Consider the following 25,762-nt stretch of genomic DNA (forward strand, 5'->3'; position numbering starts at 1 on the left):
ATGCTATCACGGAGACCAAGGGAACTCAATGGAGCTAACCTTCCACTGCTGCTCTAGTGAACAGTAAATAGAGGTCCTGGCTATCCTGTCCCGCAACATGCCATTGTCAGTCACGGGGCAATGAGACAGATGGCCCACAATGAGCTTTTACTCTGCTTCTGGCACACTCCCATTGCCCCAATCTGGGCTCTCTTCAGCCTTTGCCTAGAGCCACAGCCTGTAGCCATTTTTGTGGAGCATCCTCTCAACAGAAAAGTATTGATTAAACAACCTCAAGATATGCATGTTTCTTTTAAAATATATATGTGTAAATACATTCCATTCAACTTTAAAATGAATACTTAGATGAGGTTCCCCCCCCCCCAAATGATTCTGGATGCCATTCCATATTTCAGCTCATCTTCTTGGTCATTTTGAATGTATTTGACTCCCATTTGGTCATTTGTTCTTCTTTCACTCAGCAAACATTTATTGGACACCTATCAAGTACAGGAAAAGGTAGTAAGATACGACTTAGATATTGTCCTTCCCTGGGGGATTATGGTCTAGAGCATAGTTGCCATTGGCCTCCTATCTGTCTCTCTTTTTTTTTTTTTTACATCATCCTAAATATCATGATCATGGGTTCATCTCTCAAGACCTCAGTTTTCATCTGTAAATGCCTGCTTCACTGAGTTGTTGACAGAATTGGATGAGATTACCTGTGCAAGTGTATTTCCTACAGGTTTTGGCTCTTAATAATTGTCCATTTTTTTAAAAAAGTATCTGCCTGAGGATGTTGAGAGGCCTTCACCCTGGGCTTCATCCCACAGTGGCATGAAGGGAATGATCTTCAATGATTTCCCACCTTCCAACACTTCAGGTCACAATTCACCTGACGCCAAAAATATTGTCTCGAAGTTGTGGCCAATTGAAGCTGCTACCAATAATGGGGTGACAAATCTAGGGTGTTTATTCAATCTTTCCCTTTCCTTTTGCAATGGAAAGCCAATGTCTCTTGAGATGTGATGGGGGGGAGGGGATTTTTCAAGATGGAGTGAGGAGCCAGTAAGTGACCATACCCAAAAGTTTAGCACTTGATTTATTTAGCATAAATGTATACATCCAATGAGAGACTATTTGGAGACAGGTAGAAGGTTCTAGGAGCTATGCTGTACAGTCCTGTCAGAGAGAGTCCAATCCAGAGAAGAGATCTAAGGAAACTCTTGAAATATCTAAAAGACAGACTCTTGAAAGAAGAATTCCATCTAGTCTCCAGCAATCAATGGATGACACTGCTCTGAAGAAGAAAATTCTAGTTCACTGAAAGAACTCTCTAATGAACTTGTCTAAAAGAAAAATAGACTGTCGCGGAAAATAGTCCCCTCTCACTAGAGATTAAAAATATAGCCTAGAGAGCTGTTGGCTTTGGAAGAATGAATGAGATGACTTGAAGGCTTATCTGTGATGTGTGAGTCCTAACTCTGTGCTTTATTTTAGTTTCTAGATGTTGTGCGACTGGTTCAGCAGAAGTCTTGGAAAGTGGGAGATATCTTCCATGCGGTTGTTCAGTACTGCAAAATGCATGAGGAGCAGAAGGAGGGGACCCCAAGTCTCTTTGACTGGCTCTTGGAACTGGGATAAGGCAGCTATGTCCTTAGAGTATTCCTTTCCTTTATTCCAGCTTAGATTACAGTGGTTTGCTCTAAATACTCTCAACTTTCTCAAACATCCCATCACATTAGCAGAGCTATAAAAAAATCTGCCGTTTCAAGTCTACTGCACATGGAATAAATCTGAGGAAAAGCAAAAATAGGTCTGTACAAATCCATACAACCTATGAGTGAGTTCAAAAAAGCTTGTATTAGAATGGCTGGAAAAAGAGAAATTTTAATGGGCCCTAAACTAAAAGCTTACAACTAGGCCCAAAATTCAGGAAAGCTGCTCTTAAATATTTTTAATAATACAAAATGTTATGTAATGTCTCCAATTATGTGCATCAACTAGAAGCAAAGTCACTAGTCAAAATAATTTTGTAAACTATGACGTGACCATTATTTTACTCTTTTGAGCTGATGAAGGGGCTGTCAGCCCAGGTCAATACTTAAGATATGGGCGAGCAGAATTTTGATACAAAGGATTTTCACTATCAGACCAATATCAGTGGATATTAACAGAAGTACAAGAGTATTATTGTTGTTCTCTACGGAGGTGATTTCATTTATTCACTGTAACTCACTGATAAATAACTCCACAGCTCCCCAACAGTATCTGTGTTCCCAGCCAGCAAGAAAACTGTTGTTTTTCAGTTGATAGTGTAAAAGACTGAAGATTGTCTTGTTTCCATCTCTGTATTACTTGGGTAACATGCTCACAGACTTCTGACCATGAGAAAAAAATTTCTTACAAAAAAAAGTCTTTTGAGATAAAATCTGCTTGTGTATTAAATTATATAAAATATAAACTTTCATTTTATTTTTATTGTAAATTATGAAGAGATTATTATCTTAAATAATATATTGAGTTATCTTAGAGGTTCATAACACATGAGGGGATTGTTGTCTTAAGTTATACCTTGACACTTGAGCTCAGTGCTTTTATTATAAATGGTTTGGCACTGAGATGACAAACCTGCTCCCCGGGTGACATTTATAATGATGGATGCAGGATTTGACATAACCCACTAGGATCATACACTCTTCCTGATTCAAAGATATTGGCATTTAATTTGGGAAGAATAAAACCTTATCACACTTAAGTATTTTAATAACAGAGATTTACTCTTCTGAAAAAAATAAAAGTATCTAACTGCTCTCCCTTTGACTAAGTGAGGTACGCTGGCTTTTATTTTCTTGACCAAAGAAGGAGTTTATTAAAGATTTCCTGAAATACCATGCTTTTACTCTATTTTTAAAAATTGCAAAGTAATTTTAAATGTGAACAAGGCCCCATGCCATCAATGCTGGCCTTATGTGTCATCCACATCTTGAAATGTCAAGAAAGCTTCTTTGTAAGCCATACCTCCCTCTTCACCACACACCAAGGAATCCTTCCCAGTACTCATTAGACATTTCTTATATTAATAGTCCAAATTTAGGATCTATGTTTAATTTGTCACATTAACAAAATGTCAAATTTTGAAATGTATCCATTATCTCAAACTGAAAGTTCTTTGTGCTACTAAATGGAAAAGGATATATTTATTTTTTAAACAATCCCAGAATATTGTGTGTAGACTCTTGTTGTGCTCGAATGAATGTTTACCTATCCTACAAAGCACAAATACTGAATTGTAACCCTGTGACAAAGTTATACGTGTTGTACCTACTGTTGCAAACTAATCAATAAATTTTTGTTGCCGAATTGTTGATCCTTTTTTCTCCAAAAGTTGTAAGTGCCTCATAGAAAACAAGAGCCACAGTGTGATTGGATGAAGGTAGATTATCCTTTGGACAAGTTTTACTGTGACACTTTTGACTTTCAAATAAGCTGATATTCTAGCTAGCATCAGTGATATTCATGTAAATTAGCATTTCTCAACCTTGGCACTATTGACATTTGGGGTAAATAATTCTTTGTTGTAAGAGGTTGTACTATGCCTTCTAGAATGTTCAGCAGCACCCATGGCTCTTATCCACTAGATGACAGTAACCACTTCCTCATGTTATCACAATCAAAAATGTCTCCAAACCTATTGCCAAACATCCCCTGGGTGAGACATCGGTTAGGGGCTGCTGGCATAAATAATGCACTGAAGGGGCAGAGGCAGAGGCTTGACCAGGTGTTCTGGTTAAGGAAGAGGAGCCTGCAGACTCTAGTCTAGGGAATCCCAGTAGGAATCTGGGATTCCCCTGCCACTTTCCAAGGCCCATGGGCTGTGGCCTCTACAGCACGTCTGGAGGATGGGAGAAAGAAGCATGGGGAAAACAAGGCTTGGGGATAAACTGACCTAGACTCGAGTAAACTAGACATAAAGTTATCAGGCTTAGAGGTAAATGGATCAGTGCTCTTTGAATTCAGGAAATAAATTATTAGAATTTGTGCAAATAAGGCACTGAGACTTCTGAGCACTTTATATGATTCACTAATAAGAAGGCATAAATATGCTTATGCAAAGGATCGTCCAGTCAGCCAGAGGGTAATATCAAATAAAAATAAACTGGACATTGGCAAGGAGAGACTTTATTTGAAAGGCTTATAATAACAAGGAGAAAGGGGCTGTTGCAATGGGTCACAGGGGTTATGGTAACAGTGAGAGTGCTCCCAATGGGAGACCTGTCAGCATCTCAGAGCTAAGCAAAAAGGGGTTTTCTTTTACAGTGAGAGTAAACATGAAAGAACCAGGTGTGGGTGGGATGGACCAGTGGGATGGACCAGCCACGTTGGTGGAGGTGGCGTGGTGGGAAATCCCCTTGTATCCTGAGCTCAACCTGTTCTCAGGAGGGGCTTCTTTTTTTTCTTTTAAGATCTATTTATTTGAGAGAGAGAGAGAGAGAGAGAGAGATTGAGAGGGAGAGAGGGATGGAGGGATGGGCAGAAGGAGTGAGAGTCTTTTTTTTTTAATAATAAATTTATTTTTTATTGGTGTTCAATTTGCCAACATACAGAATAACACCCAGTGCTCATCCCGTCAAGTGCCCCCCTCAGTGCCCATCACCCATTCACCCCCACCCCCCCTCCTCCCCTTCCACCACCCCTAGTTCGTTTCCCAGGGTCAGGAGTCTTTATGTTCTGTCTCCCTTTCTGATATTTCCTACCCATTTCTTCTCCCTTCCTTTCTATTCCCTTTCACTATTATTTATATTCCCCAAATGAATGAGACCATATGTTTGTCCTTCTCCGATTGACTTATTTCACTCAGCATAATGCCCTCCAGTTCCAACCACTGTGAAGCAAATGGTGGGTATTTGTCGTTTCTAATGGCTGAGGAATATTCCATTGTATACATAAACCACATCTTCTTTATCCATTCATCTGTCGATGGACACCGAGGCTCCTTCCACAATTTGGCTATTGTGGACATTGCTGCTATAGACATCGGGGTGCAGGTGTCCCGGCATTTCATTGCATCTGCATCTTTGGGGTAAATCCCCAGCAGTGCAATTGCTGGGTCGTAGGGCAGGTCTATTTTTAACTCTTTGAGGAACCTCCACACAGTTTTCCAGAGTGGCTGCACCAGTTCACATTCCCACCAACAGTGCAAGAGGGTTCCCTTTCCTCCGCATCCTCTCCAACATTTGTGGTTTCCTGTTTTGTTAATTTTCCCCATTCTCACTGGTGTGAGGTGGTATCTCATTGTGGTTTTGATTTGTATTTCCCTGATAGCAAGTGATGCAGAGCATTTTCTCATGTGCTTGTTGGCCATGTCTATGTCTTCCTCTATGAGATTTCTGTTCATGTCCTTTGCCCATTTCATGATTAGCCTCAGCAATCAGACAACAGAAAGACATTAAAGGCATTCAAATTGGCAAAGAAGAAGTCAAACTCTCCCTCTTCGCCGATGACATGATACTGTACATAGAAAACCCAAAAGCCTCCACCCCAAGATTGCTAGAACTCATACAGCAATTTGGCAGTGTGGCAGGATACAAAATCAATGCCCAGAAGTCAGTGGCATTTCTATACACTAACAATGAGACTGAAGAAAGAGAAATTAAGAAGTCGATCCCATTTACAATTGCACCCAAAAGCATAAGATACCTACAAATAAACCTAACCAAAGAGGTAAAGGATCTATACCCTATAAACTATAGAACACTTCTGAAAGAAATTGAGGAAGACACAAAGAGATGGAAAAATATTCCATGCTCATGGATTGGCAGAATTAATATTGTGAAAATGTCAGTGTTACCCAGGGCAATTTACACGTTTAATGCAATCCCTATCAAAATACCATGGACTTTCTTCAGAAAGTTAGAACAAATTATTTTAAGATTTGTGTGGAATCAGAAAAGACCCCAAACAGCCAGGAGAATTTTAAAAAAAGAAAACCATATCTGGGGGCATCACAAAGCCAGATTTCAGGTTGTACTACAAAGCTGTGGTCATCAAGACAGTGTGGTACTGGCACAAAAACAGACACATAGATCAATGGAACAGAATAGAGAACCCAGAGTGGACCCTGAACTTTATGGTCAACTAATATTCGATAAAGGAGGAAAGACTATCCACTGGAAGAAAGACAGTCTCTTCAATAAATGGTGCTGGGAAAATTGGACAACCACATGCAGAGGAGTGAGAGTCTTAAGCCTCTGCACTAAGTGCAGAGCCTGACCCGGGGATCAATTTGAAGACCCTGAAATCATGACCCTGAAATGATGACCATGAGACAACGACTTGAGCTGAAACCCAGAGCCAGTTGCTTAACCTACTGTGCCACCCAGGTGCCCTCTCAGGAGGGGCTTCTTAAGGAGGGCTGTAGACTGGATCAGGCTGCGGATGGGTAATGTTCTGGGGCCTAGAGAAAGGACAGAAGCCTAATGGAATTCTTTTTAAAGATTTTATTTATTTATTCATGAGAGACACACAGAGAGAGAGAGGCAGAGACACAGGCAGAGGGAGGAGGAGACTCCATGCAGGGAGCCCAGCTTAATGGAATTTGGTGAACGTCTTGCTCCAGTTGATTGCAGTGGGTACGAGCAACTCGGCTAATCTTTTATGAGGAAAGAATGAGAATTTGGAGGGTTCGGTCCTGTCTGAGGTACATAAGGGAGTACCCACGAGTCCAAGGCTCAGAGCTTAGCTCTTAGGAACTGGCCAAAGGCACACCCCAAACACAGGCCTCTTTTCAGGATCTGCAGGGTTTGAGCAAGCCAGACCTCCCTGATGCCCTCTCCTGGGCTGACACCCTTTCCTATGCCTGCTTCTAGCAAGGTAAGTGCAATCCCTGCATCTCTGTGCATCAATGACTATAAGCTCCTGGAGGGTGGCGCCACCTGTGACTCCTCCATGGCTCCCACCCTAGTCCCCCACACAAAGCCTTGTCCCCTGGGAAAGCTAAGAGGCCTTGGGTAACTTTGGTTTCTAATTAACCGTGTTCCACCACTCATTCCAGAAACACACAATTCTACTATAATGTTCTTCTTAGCTTATCAGAGACTGCTACCTGGTATATTATGCTTCTTGAGGGTGTGTGTGTGTGTGTGTGTGTGTCTGTGTGAAATTACTTTAGGATTCAAGCAAGTGAAACTTTCTATAAAAATTTGCCTTTTATTATCATTGCCTAAGAACATTCGATCACAGAACTGAGAATGTTTTCATGCTTTTGGGATGAATTTCAGTGATATTCAGGACATTATCAGCAGGACTTGGAGGCCAAATGACTATAGACATGTTTGAATGCAGTGGACAGGGGAGAAAACATCTGAGCTGCCCTTCCATCAGCAAAAATTGTACTCGAGAAAAGCCAACAGAAAGCAATCCACTGGTATTGTTGAAAGAATCTTTGACCATCTACATTTTCCATTTCCTGTAATAATTCCCTTAAAAATGCCCCTCATTTGGTGCCTGGGTGGCTCAGAGGTTGAGTGTCTGTCTTTGGCTCAGATCATGATCCCAGGGTCCTGGGATCGAGTCCCACCTTGAGCTCCCTGCAGGGAGCCTCCCTCTCCCTCTGCCTTTGTCTCTGTCTCTTATAAATAAATAAGTAAAATATTTTTTAAATGCCCCTTGTTAAAGCCCCATATCCTGTTTCACATGCTGCTTTTCAGTTTTCACATCTCCTTCTTATTTCCTTCCTTTCTGTCCTTCGGCAATGGCCTTCCGGTAAATTCTTATCAACGATTATTTATTTGGCTCTGGAAGATTGTCACTACTTGGTTGAACTCTGTCCCATTTACTGCTTCAATAGCTGCTGCACCTCCTTCCAGTGCAGAATGGGGCAGGGACTACAGCTTCTACCACGAGGCACAAAGCACCACAGAATCCAGGTGCAAAGATTGTTTCCTGGCAGATTGTGTGGTCTCTGGGCTGAACACTTGACCCAAGTCTTTTTAAAAAATTTTTATTATTGAAGTATAGTTGACATACAAGGTTATAGCAGGCTCAGATGCCCCACATGGTGATTCAACAACTCTATACATTACCCAATGCTCCCCACGAGGTGTGTAGCCACCATCTATCACCGCACAGTGTTACCACAATATTATTGACCATTTCCTATGCTGCAGGTCTCATCCCTATGACTTAGTTAGTTTATAACCAGAAGTTTGTACCTCTTGATTCCCTTCCCCTTTTCACCCATTCCTCCCTCTGGCAACCACTTGTTTGTTTTCTGTGTTTATGTGTCTGTTTCTGTTTGTTTTGCTTTGTTTTTTTTGTTTTGTTTTGTTTTCTTTTTAGTATGGTATTTGTCTTTCTAGTCTGTCTTCTTTCACTTAGCGTCGTTCCTTCCTAGTTCATCCTTGCTCCCATAAGTGGTGAGATCCCATTCTTTTTAATGGCTGAGTAATATTCCATATATATATATATATATATATAAGAGTTTGCATTACGATATATATATATATATATACCACAGTCTCTTTACCCGTTCATTTATCAATGGACACTTAGATTGCTTCCATATCCTGGCTATTATTATAAATAATGCTACTGTAATAAACACAGAGGTGCATATATCTTTTCAAAGTAGTGATTTCATTTTCTTTGTGTAAATGCCCAATAGAGAAATTACTGGATCATGTGGTATTTCTATTGGTAATTTTTTGAGTATTCTCCACACTGTTTTCTGTAGGGACTGCACCAATTTACATTCTCACCAACAGTGCACGAGGGTTTCATTTTCTCCACATCCTTGCCAGTACTGGTTATTTCTTGTTTTGTTTTGTTTTGTTTTTATATTTTTCTGGCCCAAATCTTCATAGACATAAAGCACATCCCTCTTTTGCCACATCACAAACAACAGCATGCAGCCCAGATAAGGTAGGAGAGTTTTGCTTCTTATGGAGGAAAGCAGAATGGATCGCCATTTCTTGAAATAGAATGAAGGTAGGTAAAACCAGGACACCCTCTAGTTTTAAGTGTACTGGATTCTCCTTCACGGACACATGTGGCATGATTGAAGATTCTCTGGCCTACTCTTTCAAGCACTAAGCCAATTATTTCAAGTCTAGCATCATTTTTAGTGATAAAGGTAGTTGACCTTTTACAAAAGCCTTTAGAAATGGCTAATAACACCTTACTCAATTAGATCAGTATCTCTTTCTTCATTCATTCAATATCAAGATCTTCTTTTAAAATTTAAGTGCAAGGATATATAGAAAAAAGCAATCATTTCCAGCCCTAGCTATATGTGTCCTCCAGCACATGACTAAGTTTTTCTCTGAAGCATTTTGTTTTGTTTACCTTTTTAATGTAACAGATAAAAGTATGCAGATAATATGACATATGAAATAATTTCCAAGGTGCCTGGGTGGCTCAGTCAGTGAAGAGTCTACCTTCAGCTCAAGTCATGATCCCAGGGTCCTGGGATCGAGTTCCATGTTGGGCTCTCTGCTGAGAGGGGAATTTGGTTCTCCCTCTCTGCCCCTCTCCCTATTCTCTCTCTCTAAAATAAATAAATATTTAAAACAATAAGCTAATAGAAAAAAATCAGATTTGTGGTTACCAGAGGTAGAGGCTAGAAGGAGGGGACAATTGGAGGAAGAGGACCAAAAGGTACAAAACTCCAGTTATAAGATAAATAAGTAGTAGAGATGGAATGTCCAGCATGATGACTATAGCTAACACGACTGTAGGGTATCCAGGAAGGTTGCTGAGAAAGTAGATCCCAAGAGCTTGCATTACAAGGAAAAACACTCCCTCCCCTTTTTGTGTGTATCTTAAATGATGGATGATAACTAAATTTATGTGATAATTATTTCACAATATATCTAAGTTGAATCATTATGCTCTACACCTTTTGCTGTTGTCAACTATTACTTAATACAACCAGGGAGCAGAGATAGTTGAAACTATCAATAACAATAGTTAAGATAGTAAATTTCATATCATTTCTTTTTACCATAAAAAAATCCACTCAAAAAAAATCCACTCAAAAACACACCAATTATAACAAAGCTGCCAGAGATACCTCTGAAGAAATAGGAAGCTGTAGGTTCTTATGCCCTTAATGATGTGTTACTGTCTGGCTAAGCATTTCTTGACAGTCCAGTAACAAATGTGTAGAAAAAAAAGCCAAGAAAAGGAATTCAGTAGGATGCCTGGTGTTCTGATAGGCATTCGTATTTAGCCTTTTCATTCCCTGAACGTTTATGTGGCACAAGCATGACAAGCGCTGTTTAAGATGACCCAAGAAAATGCGACAAGAAAGCAGACAGTGTGCTTGGCATTTTAGAATTTCCATTCTAGTGAGGGATACAGATGCTGAGCCATAACAAAAGTACAATATAGGAAATAAGTGTAATTGAGCACAGAGCAGTAGCGAACAGTGCTGGGGAAAAAAAAAACATAATTAAAAAGCAAGGTGAGGTGAAAGAGGGCTGGGCAGTATTCATTTGGATCATATCTAACCCTAGTGGTTCCCAGGTCTTCTCTAGGTAAATTTGAAAGTTTTTAAAGAAGTCAAAAATTGTTACTTGCAATGGACCTGACCACTTGTTAGTCAATATAAATGTGTGATTTGGGGTTCGAAGCAAGAAGGCATCTGCAATGTCAGCTGCTGTCTATAAGTCCACAACTGAGAGCTTGAACTGGCTTGTTACCATGGCAACATTGACACATGCCTCCAGTGGGCAACCCTGAGAGCAGGAGTTGAAGAGTTAACTATTCCAAAGAGCAGTCTGCAGGGAGTCAATGTATCCCTGTTCTTTGGCAGTATTTCCTTTCACTTCCATGTCTCTCGGGCTATATATTTTTCCACCCACAACTAAAATCCCAAAATATTCCCTCGGGACATTTTCTAGACTATCGTCAACTCCTGATGTCCCTGCATGTGGCATTTTCTTGCCCTGCATGAGCACACAGGTTGGTGACACATGAGCACACTCTTGCCGAGGGCATGGAGTCCTGTCTTTTAGAATGTCAAGGGCAATACTGTTGTCATCATAACTCCTCTGATTGATGAACAAATAACATACAAAAATAACTGAATTTGTTCCTGGAAGAAAATGAATTCTCCCAACTCGGCATGGAGGTTTTGTCAAACCTTTGAGCTGAAAGACAGTGACATCTGCTAATGAGCGTCTGACACAAGTCCAAGCATGGCCAACTTCTAATGATCCTGAAAAATGGAAGACAGCCTTGTCAAGAAGCTCCCTGGTGTTAATTAGCCAACATTTTACTAATGATTTCTCCTTCTGTGATCCTTGTTCAGGTCCATATAGCTCATTCAAGTAGAAAAAATTATGGGCCCAATTTTGTAGGCAAGGAAATTGAGATTCAAAATGGCAAGGGGGCCTAATTAAGATATCAAGAATAAGAAAAATAACAACCACCATCACTGACATTTATTGACCTCTTGCTCTCTATATGCCAGAAACTATGTTAAGTGTTCTACACATATTAATCTATTTAACCTCCACAACAACCATAGGAGGTAGGTATTATTGTTATGATTTCATTATTGAAGAATCTGGAACATGGCAAGAGTAAATAGATCACTTAATGTCACAGAGGTAGAAACAGGCAGAGCAGGATTTATTTTAAATTGGCATAAATTGGAGGCATGGAAAGTGAGAGAGGCCAAAGGACAGACAACACAGAGGGAAAAAGGAGCAGAATTACAAACCACAAATCATTTCTTATCAGTTCAATCATATATTTTCCCAGTTACCAACCATCAGTCTCCCAAAATAGAGAGAGAACAATAAACAAAATCCCTGTGTTCTTTTGGTGGCAAATAAGGCTCAGAAGTGGAGTTGACTATTTATAAGGCTGAGAGAACTATTTGAGAATATCTCCACGCAGGATACTTCGAGATCATTCACGATAGCTGATACCAGATAAATTCTTCATGTAAATGCAAAATGTAAAGCTCCCCTCAATCTGGATGAACACTGGTTATATTTTCCAAAACTTTAAAATCACAATAACATTTTCTTCACCAAGAAAAAAAAAATGTGTTTGGCTTCTCTCATGAAAAATGCTTTTAGAAGCATTTTTCAAATGTTGCATTATAATTAACCCTTCAAAATGTTATAGTATTAAACACTCTTAACCAATAATAAATGCTGCATCATTTCTCTATTTGAAATGAAATTTAAACAACCTGCTATAGGGCAGAGTCGTTCAATGGAAGACAGAGGAAGCACATGCCAGCCAAATATTCAGAATGGGAAGAATAAACATCTCAGACACACTGGGAGGTGAATTTTAAATTCTGTTTTTACAGCTTGACTCCAGGAGGCAGCAAGAAAAAAAAGAAAAAATTAAAAGGAGGATTTTTTCAAAGTAACAAATTGCCAACATTGACTCATGATGGGTCTGGAAGGTAGAACAATGGGGAAAGGGTAGGGATGATGAAGTGACCATAGCACATAGGTCTTCTAGTCACATGTTGGAAGTCTTGTCCCTGTCTAGGCATGACTGACTCCCACTGACTATGGCTAATGGAGGAAATCCTTCCTTGGCATGGAGCAGCCCAAAGGAAATTGGCCAACACTACCCAGGGCCATGTGGGTCATTACTAAAGGTGGAAGCAGATGCTTATCGCCTAGGGTGGCCCTCATGTAGTAGAGTCTGTGGCCTCATCACAACATCCTGTGTCCCTCTCCTCCTTACCTGATTTCACGTACCTCACCTTCCTCCACCCAACCCATGTGATACAAAACCTATTCCATCTCAGGGATGAATGCAGGCTAGACAAAGCCCATCGGACAGAGACCAGTCTTCTGTTATTGGAACAATGATCAGCTCAGGGGTGGACATGGACCTGAATTTGCCCAAACTGAAGGGAAGGCATTATACAGCGGGCTCTCTCCAATCCCCAACAAAAATTAACCAGGAAAGCATGTCCCAGGCTGCTTTGAGCAGTCGGCTTGCAAAAGTAAATGGTTTAATAAACAATCTGAATTGCATGAGGCAAACAAAAACATGATACATTTTTAAATTTAACTATTAGGCCAACTGTGTTTGGTCAAATTTCTTTTTGCCACCTGATTATGCATCTGGGGCAGACCCCATAGTTTCTGATTGCTTTCATGACTCAAATCTGCAGCCAGTCTAATTCAATTTATAGTCTGGTTCTTACGTGTGATGTAAAGCTCTTGTTCCCTTTTGCTGAGCACCAGCCAGGCTGTGGCCCAAGGAACTTGAAGGGAAGAAGGACAGTGTCTGCTATTTTTGTCTTTTTTCTGCCTTTCCTGGTTCTCTCTCTCAGTGTTGGGCACTGGAGAGCAAGAAGGGAAGCAGGGCAAGTGTTTCTTTATCTAGAAGCGGAACTGCAATTCTCTATTGACCACTCTTGCTTCTCTATTGACCACATTGCTTCTACCATCTTGTTGGCAATGCCGCCTTTGAGACAGGAGCCAAAATATCTGCTCTTCCCATGGAATATGTGTGTGAACATTTTGGAGGGCCCCGTGCGATCATTCAATTTGCTGAAGAGGGAGACACAACTCCAGCTCTGCCTCTTCTTCCTGCAATCCCATGACCCACCCTGCCACCCACCCACGTTCCCTACCCTCCCTCTTTCTCTCCCCCTCCCCCATCCAAATCTCTTACTTCTGGTTCCCAGCACCCAATAAACAATGCTCTTGAATAGACCCCAGGAAAAATAGCTCAAGCATAGTTGCCTAACACAACACCTACAGTAAACCAAGACAAACTCATCATATCAAACAGTGAGAACCTTATCTGCACCAACCGGTCCCTTCCCCCTTCATCTCAGCCAGTGCCTTCAATCTGGAATTTTCTTCTCTGCTCAGATGTGCCTAAAGTAAAATAATCAAGTCTTCTGCCTAAACAGGCAGCCAATCAAAAAAGTAAACAAACCAGAATCCCTTCCTTAAGGGACGATCTTGGTGTTCCCTCTTTTGATTTCAAGAAGAGAAGGGAAAATACCCTCCATCCAAGGAGGAGAAGGAAAAAGGCAGAAGCTGATGACACATTAGTCATGCAGCTGGGATGATGGTTGAAATAGCTTAAGAAATATAGATCTGAGGCTATGTTTTCCCATTTCTAGAGGTCAGTTTTGGCCAAATAAACAATGACAACTGAGAAAGAGTTTCAAAACTGACCAAATAAGTGGGATGTGTGTGTTTCTTTCCTTTTCCTTTCCTTCTATATCAACCTGTTGGAGTTCGAAACTGAGAAAGCAGCACCAGCCACATGATTTGTTGGACTGAGGCATAAGTCCAAATGCAGCACCCCTTGTTCAAAAAAGTTTTCAGAATTTCAAGAGAGTGACAGCAGAGCAATTAATCAAGCACAAGGCCTTTCTCAGGGCAAGGCCAAGTGTGCTGGCCAGGTTACATGAGCCAGTGGATCCAGAAGGCAGAGAATCAGCCCAAAGAAGACTATTCTTGAGCCTTAGTGTCTTGAAGTTTATCTTGTTCAGTTTTGGATTTGCCTGGAACCCATCACCTTTTCCTTCTTTTTTTACCTCTTCTTTTTGGAACGAGAATGTCTATTTTATGCCTGTCCTACCATTGTATTTTGGAAGCACATAATTCCTCTGGTTTTGCAGGTTCACAGATGGAGAGGACTTTGAATCAAAATGAATCTTTCCTTGAGTTTCACCCACCTCTGATTTATATTTATATTTAGTTGAGATTTTGGACTTCAGACTTTAGAGTTGATGCTGAAATACGTTAAGAATTTGGTGGCTGGAACACCTGGGTGGCTCAGCGGTTGAGCATCTGCTTTTGGCTCAAGGCATGATCCCGGGATCTGGGATCGAGTCCCATGGGCTTCTTTGCAGGGAGCCTGCCTCTCCCTCTGCTTATGTCTCTGCCTGTCTCTGAGTGTCTCTCATGAATAAATAAATAAATTTTTTTTTAAAAAAGAACTTGGTGGCTGTTGGCATGGAATGAATGTATTTTTGATGTGAAAGAGACATAGATTTGGGAGGGCTAGTTGCAGAATTATGTACTGATTACGTGGGTCGTCTCAAAATTCCTATGTTGTAGCCTAAATTCGCTACTGTGATGGTATTTGGAGGGAGGGTCTTTGGGAGCTAATTAAGTCATGAGGGAGGATCCTTCATGAATGGGATTAGTGCCCTTATAAGAAAAGACATGAGAAAGATTCTCTCTCCTTCTTTCTTTCTATTCTCCAACACATGAGTATATAACAAGTAGATGGCCATCTGCAAACCAGGAAGCATGACCTCAACAGACATCAAATCTGCTGGTGCCCTGATAGCAGGCTTCCCAGCCTCCAGAGCTGTAGGAAACAAGTGTTTGTTGTTTAAGTCCCTAGTCATTGTATTCTATTATATCAGCCAGAACTAAGGCAACTCCAGAGAACCTCAATGCCCCCTTCTGTCTTTCTATGATCACACACACATTCTGAGACAGAGAGATAGTACTGGTCAGGATTAAAGTTACAGTGAGAAAGCTTGAGAGGTCTACTGGAGAATAAGGACTTTGAGGTTTCACATAATCTGTGCCTTGAAGCCCAGATCAAATTTGAAAAAGCATAAGTTGAAGAGGTGTTGCAAAAATAATTAAGAGTGTAGGCAATGGGATGGATCTCAAAGCCAAGGCAATATAGGACACAGAGCATGGAAAATGGGAAGACTTATGATTCAAAAGTGGTTGGAGGGCAGCCTGGATGGCTCAGCAGTTTAGCGCTGCCTTCAGCCCAGGGCCTGATCCTGGAGACCCAGGATCAAGTCCCATGTTGGGCTCCCTGCATAGAGCCTGCTTCTCCCTCTGCCTATGTCTCTACCTGTGTCTCTGCCTCTCTTTCTCTCTCTCTCTTTCTCTCTCTCTCTCTCTCCCTGTCTTTCATGAATAAATGAATAAAATCTTTTTTAAAAAAGTGGTTGGAGCCAAAATGTAGAAGTCCTTGAAAGAAGATGTAGAGTATATTCAAGCAATGTGATATTTTATGCACATTTACTTTGAAAGTAAGTTACTTGTGTTTTATATTAGTCTAGTGTTTTGAATCTAGACAAGCTATTACTATCATTCCAGATGCATGGAGTAGCTTCATATACAATGTAGATTCTGTGATTTAAGTCATAGTTTAATAAGTGAGAGACTACTGGTATTATCTGTTTTACTCATGATAAGGAGACAAAGGAATGCAGAATTTGAGATAAGGGAATCTAGTCTTGTGGTTCATTTGCCACTGAACATCTGTTGTCTTCTGAGGAAATCATTAACCTTTCTGAGCTTCAGTTTGTTCATCTGTAAAATGAGCTTTTACCTTCTGTTCCAAGTTATTATAAGTATTTGGTTGGACAACATTTGCAAACATGTTTTATAAACAGCAAGACCCTATCCAAGGTATACTGCTAATGTGATTCCTGAATCCTTGACTATATTTTGGAAAGGTCACCCCAATTGATGCCTGCTTGAAAAATGACATACAAGTCTGCAGAGGTAGAGTTAGAACAGGCTAGAGTATTTATAAATCTAGTTTTCATCTAGTCAAAGCATATTTGACAGGTGATTCTCAGGGGAAGTTCTCAAGTGTCAAGTTCGTGGACCCATGAATAGAGCCTATAATTGAGGGTAGTCAACGCAGCTTGAAGAAACATTGCTAGGATCTTGGAGAACATAAGATTTTTTAAAGGAAAATTTTATGTAATACTACTGCATTCATACTCCCTGATTCTCTATATTTTCCTAGTCCTATTGTCTCAGCTCCATAAGACAATAGGTCTCTAAATTTTGAAATGAGTGCTGATAGTAAAACAATTGTGTAATCACCTCTCAGTGAGACATAATTATAGTCTGGTCCTTGTGGTTTAGTGGACACAGACTAGATGTTATTTACTCCATCCATAAGTTTCTTGTTATGACCCCACAAATGATCCATGACCTTGAAGAACTTTGTATAAGCTGTTTTCTCTTCCTGGAATATAAGTTCACCTATCATGGACACTTAATAGTGGCTCTTCCAGTATCTATTTGTCCCACCCCAATGACTCCCAAATTCCATCCTTGTATCTTAAGGTAATCATCTTTGTTTCTGCTTGATTAATGGTAAACTAATACCTTCCCAGACTCCAGAGGTTTGCACACAACCTAAGACAATCCAGTCACCACTTTCTACTTCCTTGGCCACAGTGGTTTATTTAGGGTTGGACATATGACTAAGCCTAGAGAGTGAAGCAAGGGTTTACTGACTTTTGTGGTCTAATGAAATAGATCTGTCAGGATAAATAAGCTTGTTTTTACATCTATTTTTATTTTTTCATTTTTCTAATTTGTTCATTAAGTATTTGTGGTATTATGTGTGGTTTCTTCAATAATTTAATTGAGGTTTCTTAAAACCAAAACTTATTCCTTTCTAAATATTTGAAAGATAATTCTATCATTTTAAGCAGTTTAATAATGTAGTTCAGCATACAAGAAATTAATTAAATATCTTTTTAAAGATTTTTCTTGGTATCTCTTTGGAATTAAATGTACTTAAGCCTGGCATCTCTCCTCTAGAAACCAGGAGCCTGTAAGTCTATTACAATAGATGCCCAACAATACATCATAAAAATAATATCAAACAAACTTGATTAAGTTATTGCAAAAATTCATGCCTCTAAGAAGACTTGTCCTCAGCTTATATCCAGCTTTTTATAGTTTAGGTGACTTTTTTTAAAGTGGCCACAAGTTATTTGATACTCCTCCAACTGAGCAGTGTCTATGTTCCCTGCACTTGTATCTGAGTGGGTTCTGACATTTTCATACAACAATGTTTGGTAGAAGTGATGTTTTGTGATTTCTAAGGCTACATAATTAAATGCTATTCTGTTTCTGCTCTTGACTACTCACTATGTGGGAATCCAGCTACCATATAAAAAGAAAATCAGACTAGCCTGAAATTACCTTACTGGAGAGAACAAGTGTAGACATTCCTGCTGACAGTCCCAGGGAGTCTGCTTCAAGTCATCCAACCCAGGCACCACACATCATGAAGCAGAGACAAGCCATCCCGGTATTATCTAAATTCCTAACCCATAGAATTCTTTCAACATAATAAAACTGCTATGTGCCACTGAGTGGTTTTGTTATATGGCATAGTCACAGGAAAATTTAGCTTTATTCCTTCAAGGATTAACTTAAGGTTTTTCTTTAATGTGTTTTAACTAGTGTATGTCTAAGTATACCATTGTTTTTATTATATTTAGGATTTAATAAACTCCTTGAGGGGCACCTGGGTGGCTCAGTGGTTGAGCATCTGCATTTGGCTCAGGTCATGATGCTGGGGTCCTGGGATCAAGTCCCACACCAGGCTCCCTATGGGGGAGCTCTGCCTATGTCTCTGACTCTCTCTCCATGTCCCTCATGAATAAATAAATAAAATTTTTAAAAATTAAGAAAATAAAAAACTTCATAAATCCATGATTATTGTCTTAAAGAGCTCTGGAAAACTCTCGGGCATTACTGTTTCTGTACCATTCAATCTCTCCTTTCTTTCCCTATCTTCCTATCTCATTAAACATGTTAGACCTTTATACTATGTCTTATGTTTCTGGTGTCTCTTCATGCTAGATTATTTCTTCTGACATATCTTCCAGTTTAAAAATTCTCTCTTCAGCTAAGTTTTCTGTTAAACCCATTCATTGTGTTTAAATTTTACTTCCTGTTTCTGTTGTAGGAGTTCTGGGGTTTTTTAAATCTCTTATGTCACTTTTTATAATTTCCTGTTCCATACAGATATTTCCAAGTTCTTTTTTTTAAGATTTTATTGATTTATTCATGAGAAACAGAGAGATAGAGAGAGAGACAGAGACAGAGACCGAGAGACAGAGACACAGGCAGAGGGAGAAGCAGGCTCCATGCAGGGAGCCCAATGTGGGACTTGATCCTGGGCTAAAGGCAGTGCTAAACCACTGAACCACCCAGGCTGCCCCTCCAAGTTCTATTTAAAAAACAAATATTGCCTTATATATAATAGGTATAATTGTTTTTTGATTTGTGTCTAACGATTCCAAAATCTAATGTCACATAGGATCTATAGTTGTTGTCTATTGTTCTGCTGGATTTCACTCATGTCGTCTTGGTTCTTGTGCATCTGTTATCTTCAATAACATGACAAATATTCTATTTGAAAAGTATTTGTATAAATAATTTTAGGCCTATGATAATGAAAGCTTCTTCTGGGGAGGATTTTTATTTTTGCTTCTGCAAGCAGATGCCTAAGATATCTTTCAGTCTACACCATCCTAAGCTCATTTTGTATTTTACCCAGTTTTTTTAGTTGTTTCATCATCGGAGGTTTGATTAAAACTGCATAGCTTACTATTACCTAAAGTATAAATTCAGGAAATAGTAGACTAATGGAGATCAGAACTTCTCAAACTTTATGATACATACACATCAGCTGGTATCTTGTTACATGGTGGGACTGTCAACAGGAATACAGATTCTTATTCAATAGATCTAGGGTAAGGACCAGAATTCTGCATTTTTACAGGATCTCAGGTGATGGATATGTTAAACGCGGAGTAACATGTATCAAGTTGGATAGGAATATTGAGTGGGAGTTGGGAAGATGAAAATTCACAATAGATACATTCCAAATGTAATTTCTAACCAATATACTACTCCAAACCAAACATACTTGAACCTTTCCTTGATAATATGTTAGACATCGAGCTACTAGAGAGATTGAGACACATCCAAGAGTACCTGATGCAGTGGTACTCTGATTTCAGCAGAGATGATTTGCAGGGAGGGAGAGGTTTATGAGTTAAACTGGGAATGATGACAGAGAATAGTATGATGTCTGCCTCCTACACTACATCCGGTGATCAAGTATCTAAGCCCTGTGTGTGATGGGTCTGCGGATGAAAGCTGAAGGAATGGTTTTCTTAGGAAACTATGTAAGACATAGGAGTATAAGTAGAAGACTATTTATCATTATCAGGACTTGCAGCTTTGAAGCTCCGAAAACCAACCTGAGACCAATCCTCAGTAACTGGTGCTAAATAGGCAGATTTGTAGAGTGGGTAATCCCCCTCAAGTTCAAGGACATGTTCAAGGCAGTCCAGAGCAAAATACCTCAAGTAAACTCAACTGGCAAGAAACACTTCCAGGGTACACACACACACACATACACACATTTTAGCATCTAGAGACCAATACACATTAAATATCCAAATAAGGGGTAATTCTTAATTAATGGAGGTATATAGTGCATTGAAAACTGCAATATTTTTAAGAAGACCTTTTAGGGCTCAAATTCACACTCTATCATCACTGGTGGGGTCACTTTGGGTTAGTTACTTAGCTTCTTAAATTCCAGAAAGTTTGTGAAGCTTAAAAGTGATAACTATTACAAATTACTGGCATATATTAGGTCTTTAATGATAAATATAAATATCCTTACTTTTCCTTTCCCTCAGCAACAACTTAAAAAAATACATCTAAATCCCAAGCACAGCTTTATCCACTTAGGCTTTTAATGAAATAAGAGCTGGAATATTTGGACAACAGACGCTCTAAAAAAATCAACATCATTAATGCATAAGAATCCAAAGCCATGGGGCACCTGGGTGGCTCAGTGGTTGAGCATCTGCCTTTGGCTCAGGTTGTGATCCCCAGGTCCTGGAATCAAGTCCTGCACCAGGTTCCCCCCTGCCCCGCCCTGGGAACCTGCTTCTCCCTCTGCCTATGTCTCTGCCTCTCTCTCTGTCTCTCATGAATAAATAAATAAAATCTTTAAAAAAAGAATTCAAAGCCATGGAAATGTAAGTCCTCTTCTCTTCACTTCTTTTTCAGAACACTGATGCACCAGGCTGGGAGCCATGATTTATTTTGTCACACCATTCCAAAGTTAAAGGAAACAGACTTTGGATAATTAGCTAATAAATTTTATTCGTATTTAATAACCAAGGGAAAAAATCATTCTTCTATATCCTCAAAGTAGGCCATTCTTGGATTCTTTTAATTCAAATGTGGCAAACACAATTGATCAAAAAGTTTTATTATTTAGAGAAGACATAAATGCCAAAATATAAATATAATTTTCCCCTCTATTCTCACTCTGGCCAGTTCAGACATATTTATTAATAATTACTTGTGGAAACATAATTCACAAAGCTGATCTTCCTAGAACAATAGTGCATTTACTTATCTCAGCGGTACCACATGCTGATGCTTGTCCAGCATTCTTGGAAATAATTATTCAGCATCAATATGGTAAGTTTAAAGTCACAAAGAATCTACTTTAAATACTGAAAAGTACACTTGCAAATTAACCTCTATCAAAATGTTCTCAGCAAAACTCTGAACTCAAAGAATACTTTTTTATACTGGAAATTGTTAATGAAAAAAATATATTGTATAACATACCCAGCTGGGCTTAGGAAAATACATATCTTATAACAGATATTCAATTGAGCATGCAAACATTGACTGCTCCAGCATTTCCATATAGAAAGTGCAATTTAGTAGGAAAAAAAATCTTAAGGCAAAAGCACACTGACATTATAGACCATTTGTGTTTAGTTAATAGGTCTTTTGGCAAAGGTGGGGGATTTTCCAGCCCCTCAAACCTCTTGTCATTCCTGGTCTGCAAATGTATTTTTAAAACTTTTTGTTTAAGATTTATTTATTTATTTATTTATTTGAGAGAGAAAGAGTGAGACTGAACATGAGCAGGGGGAGAGGCAGAGGGAGAGCATCTCAAGAAGACTCCTGGTGAGCTCAGAGCCTCACAGGGAGCTCCATCTCTCGAGCCTGAGAGCATGACCTGAGCAGAAATCGAGAGTCAGACAATCTGCTGAGCCATCAGGCACCCCTGCAAATATATTTTCTTTCATGGAAAAGAAGAGGTGGCCCTTATGAAGAAACCTGCCCTGTAGATGTTTCTACTCTCATCAATTATTCCTGCAAGAAGGAAAAATATGTTAGAGTTGCCATTTGAGCATCCTTCTTCTGGCAATAAATAGAATTTGTGATTGGTTTATATATGCCTCTTGGTTCAGATCTCAATATGAACACCAAGAGAAAATCTGAAGATTGTTAGGCTCAAGCAAAAGGAGCATGGAAGTGTTAACTTTCACAATCCCACATAAAATATCCTCTAAGGGCCCTGTAAGAATAGTGTAACCTTTGATGATGAACTTGGCTGCCTGATAGATTTCATTTGGACGCCACTTTTGCTGGTAAGTAAACACCTAAGCATCACTGTACTCGGGCATCCTGGGAACACCAAAGCTAAGCACAAGGTCCCCGGAGAAGCACTCTTGTTTATCAAAAACTACAATACACAAAGGCTAGACGTTCTTTGTACCTCTTTTTTTTCTCTTTTATTGTGGTTAATGATATATTTCTTTTATCATGCGCAATTTTATAATTACATGAAGTGTGCGTCTGTGTGGGTGGGTGGGTGGGTGGGTGAGTGTATATGATTTGGATACTCCCTATGAGGAAATGCTAGCTCTTAATACAAAATGGCCCCTTCAGAATTATGGCAGAAGCATAAACAATAGTCCATGGATTGATTGCTTCAAACTGGAGACTTTCATCAGAAGACCCAAGCACAAAAGAATCTTCTAGAGCTCTGTGATGGCTCATTGGTCAGACCAAGCTGTATCTAAAACTCCTGTTATTCATCTGTCTTCCTTATTTTAGAGCTAAAGACTTTAGCCCAGTTAAAATTACATCTTTACTATTGGTTCATCTTTTAATAATATACACAAGTGGCTGAAGATTTATCAAAAGAGATTGCTAAAGTAACTTAGGGCAGTTTCCACGTGGCAACACATTTGTCATTGTGTTTTGTTTTGTTTTGTTTTGTTTTTTTATCAATACACCTTTATTTTATTTTATTTTATTTTAAATTTTTATTTATTTATGATAGTCACAGAGAGATAGAGAGAGAGGCAGAGACACAGGCAGAGGGAGAAGCAGGCTCCATGCACCAGGAGCCCGACGTGGGACTCGATCCCGGGTCTCCAGGATCGCGCCCTGGGCCAAAGGCAGGCGCCAAACCGCTGCGCCACCCAGGGATCCCCTGTCATTGTGTTTTTTGATAGAGTTAAGTATTAACATCATATTTAAAAATCAAAACCGTACATTTGTCAAACCAGATATCTAAAAAAACAAGGTGCCTCAAGCTGAAAATTTCTTTTAATTCACAATAAGCTTCTCTTTGACATAACTTCCAAATGAATTAAATAAAAAAAAGTAAAAAATAAAACATGAACTAGGCCAAAAAACAAAGTCAGGAGGCCCAATTTCAAATATTGCCTAGAATGCTTCATTGGTCTTGTCTTAATTTGCTTTTAGGTGGTACCATTTTAGAAATGTCAACACCAAATTTATGTAAAAAAGAGTATCAAGTTCATGCAGCAAATTGAAAGAGTTAATTGAGTACTTCAATCTTCCTTTTCTTTGAGTAGATGTTAAAAAAAAATTCTCTCAAGGTGAAACAAGTAAAGATTCAAATAAGCAGTGGATGAACTTGACAATTGTTAAACAAATATTTAAGTTTCCCTCACACAAAAGACATTGGGTGATAGGTGCAAGCCCCCAGACTACCATGGAGGCAGCTCCATGGCTCAAGACAAACTAGTCAGTCTACCCATAAAATGCAAAATTTCCAAGTCAGACAAAGGAAAAGTAAATGCTGTTAACCACCTTGGCTTTGGCCACTGCCTTGATTTGGCTACAGAATAACTGTTGTAAGTCCATCTGATTGCATTATTCAGAGATGATAGCTTCAATACCTACACTTTCCAATGTGGTAACTGGTAGTCATTTATGGCTATTGAGTATTTGGAATGTGGGCAGTGTGTCTTGAGAAAGTGAAGTTTTGATTTTACTTATTAATTTGATGCTAACAATACAGAGTTGTTAGCAGGATTAATGAATTTATTTAACTTGGACAAATGTAATTTTGAAACAGATGCTTTTGCCTCAAAGCCAAATCAATTCTTCCAATAAAGATAAGCCACATCTATCAATGTGGGTGCAACTTTATAAAGGAAAATGATTACTCGGTATTCAATTTAGTTATTGAGCAACTTTTAAATGTGGTTGGGACAATTTAGATATGTGAGTCCAACTTTTCAACTGGAAATTTTATGAGATCTAAATATGAATCAACTATTTCCAATGAAAATTTAACATCTGGATAAGATGTGTCTGCCGCAATGCCACTCTGTTATAGAATGTTCTCATTCTCATCTGTCCTGGAGAGAGGTTCACAGGTTGTTCACCTTCTGGAAGCCTTTTAGTAAACCTCTCTGACGAGGTAGCTACATCTCACATGGAAGCCCTGGGAAATGCAGAAGCTTGAGGGTCACTGGTAAGATTCTTGAGAGGCCCTGACCATAGGGAAGCCCATCCTCTTTTATAAGAGGTTTTATAAGGTTTTATAAGGTTCATTGCAAATAGACTTTTTATTTTTTAGTATAAGTAATAAAAATTTATTAATAATTCCGAAGATGGTGGTTCTTGCACCCAACCTGGAGAGAAGAACCAACACTGTAGGAAATCACTCACTCAGAAATCACACTGTCCCAACACCTCTGGCCAACACAGGGAGGAGCAAAATCATTCCCCCAGAATTTTGGTCAGGCTCTGTTCACCCATGAAGGGTTGGGAGGACAGATGTAGAAGGGACCATCACATGATACTAGGGGTGGGATGGGGGTATGCTACACCCCAAGCTGGCTCCTCAAAAATCAGGGGAGAAACAGATCCACTTCTTCTCTGGAGTGGAATTCCTGGTCACCAGGCTCATTTCTTACCCTTAATGAGGTTGTCACTGCCCCGAGTAAAACTTTCATCCTGTAGCTTCAGGACAAGGTTGTCATCAGTGAGATAGATATGGTTCTGCAATGTAGCGATTGTCTTGGAGATATTCTGGGCTGCCTGGATCTTGTGCAGTTCGATCTAGCCAGAGTTGTTGCTCAGGGCTCCTCCAAAGTGAGAAGGTTGGGGTTAAGAGTTCACACAGGGCCCAGTCTCAATCCTGGCCCCATCCTTACTCCTCTAGCCCCTCTCTGGGCTGTCAAGGCTGTGCTCAGATGGCTCATGCCTGGTCCCACTCTGGTCCCCACCTGTAGGCCCTGTGCAGGAAGCTGCCAGGAACCAGAGGCAAGGCCATCAGTGCTATTGATCTGCCTTACAGTGAGAGCCAGGCCTCAGGCAACCCCCTAAACAAGTAGACTTTTTAATGGGGGACTTTCTGGAAGGCTTCTTTGCCTTTTTATTTGGTCTAAAAGAGAAAGTCTGAAGAGATGAGGGTCAGTGAGTAGTTGGGTGTCTGTGGTATCATAGGGAGCTTCTCTTTACCAATCCTGTCACTGCAGTTGGGATCACACAGGTCTCACAGCGATAGGGCTCCGTCCTTCCACTCCCAGGCACCATGAATCTGAGAAGCTTAAACCTGCAGAGCTAATGAGCTGAGAAGCATCTGCCTGGAGATTTGGAAAAGTAGATCCACTACACACACACACACACACACACACACACACACACACACAAAATCACACACAATCTCTCTGAAAGAGAAGAAAAAGACATATGTGAATTCCCTGAATATCTAATAAGCTCTTACTATTTGCTAGTTATCGAGCTAAATGCAGAGAGATACTAAACCAAATTAACTAGATCCTATTAATAAGCCATTCAGAGAGAATGGCTGCCCTGGACATTTGCCTAGACCGATAGCAGACTTTGCATAAGTGAGAAATAAATTTCTATTTATTAAACTC

General features: G+C 39.7%; 1 protein-coding gene and 1 non-coding gene across 3 annotated transcripts in view; one reads left to right on the plus strand and one right to left on the minus strand.

Annotated features, from left to right (window-relative positions):
• The window catches only part of LOC121498245 (SPHK1 interactor, AKAP domain containing), a 170,721-nt gene extending 167,379 nt beyond the window's left edge, over nucleotides 1-3,342 (plus strand). For both annotated transcript variants that reach the window (XM_041768351.1, XM_041768352.1), the window contains one exon: nucleotides 1,480-3,342. In XM_041768351.1, the coding sequence (XP_041624285.1) occupies nucleotides 1,480-1,623 (144 nt within the window). In that variant the 3' untranslated portion in view covers nucleotides 1,624-3,342. The remainder of the gene's footprint in view (nucleotides 1-1,479) is intronic.
• A 21,723-nt stretch (nucleotides 3,343-25,065) lies between these two features.
• Nucleotides 25,066-25,295, minus strand: LOC121498389. The gene has a single exon (XR_005989767.1). It is a non-coding gene; the product is annotated as a small nucleolar RNA U89 (small nucleolar RNA).
• Nucleotides 25,296-25,762: the final 467 nt, after the last annotated feature.

The sequence above is a fragment of the Vulpes lagopus genome, chromosome 8 (assembly GCF_018345385.1).
Source record: "Vulpes lagopus strain Blue_001 chromosome 8, ASM1834538v1, whole genome shotgun sequence".
Taxonomy (NCBI): Eukaryota; Metazoa; Chordata; class Mammalia; order Carnivora; family Canidae; genus Vulpes; species Vulpes lagopus.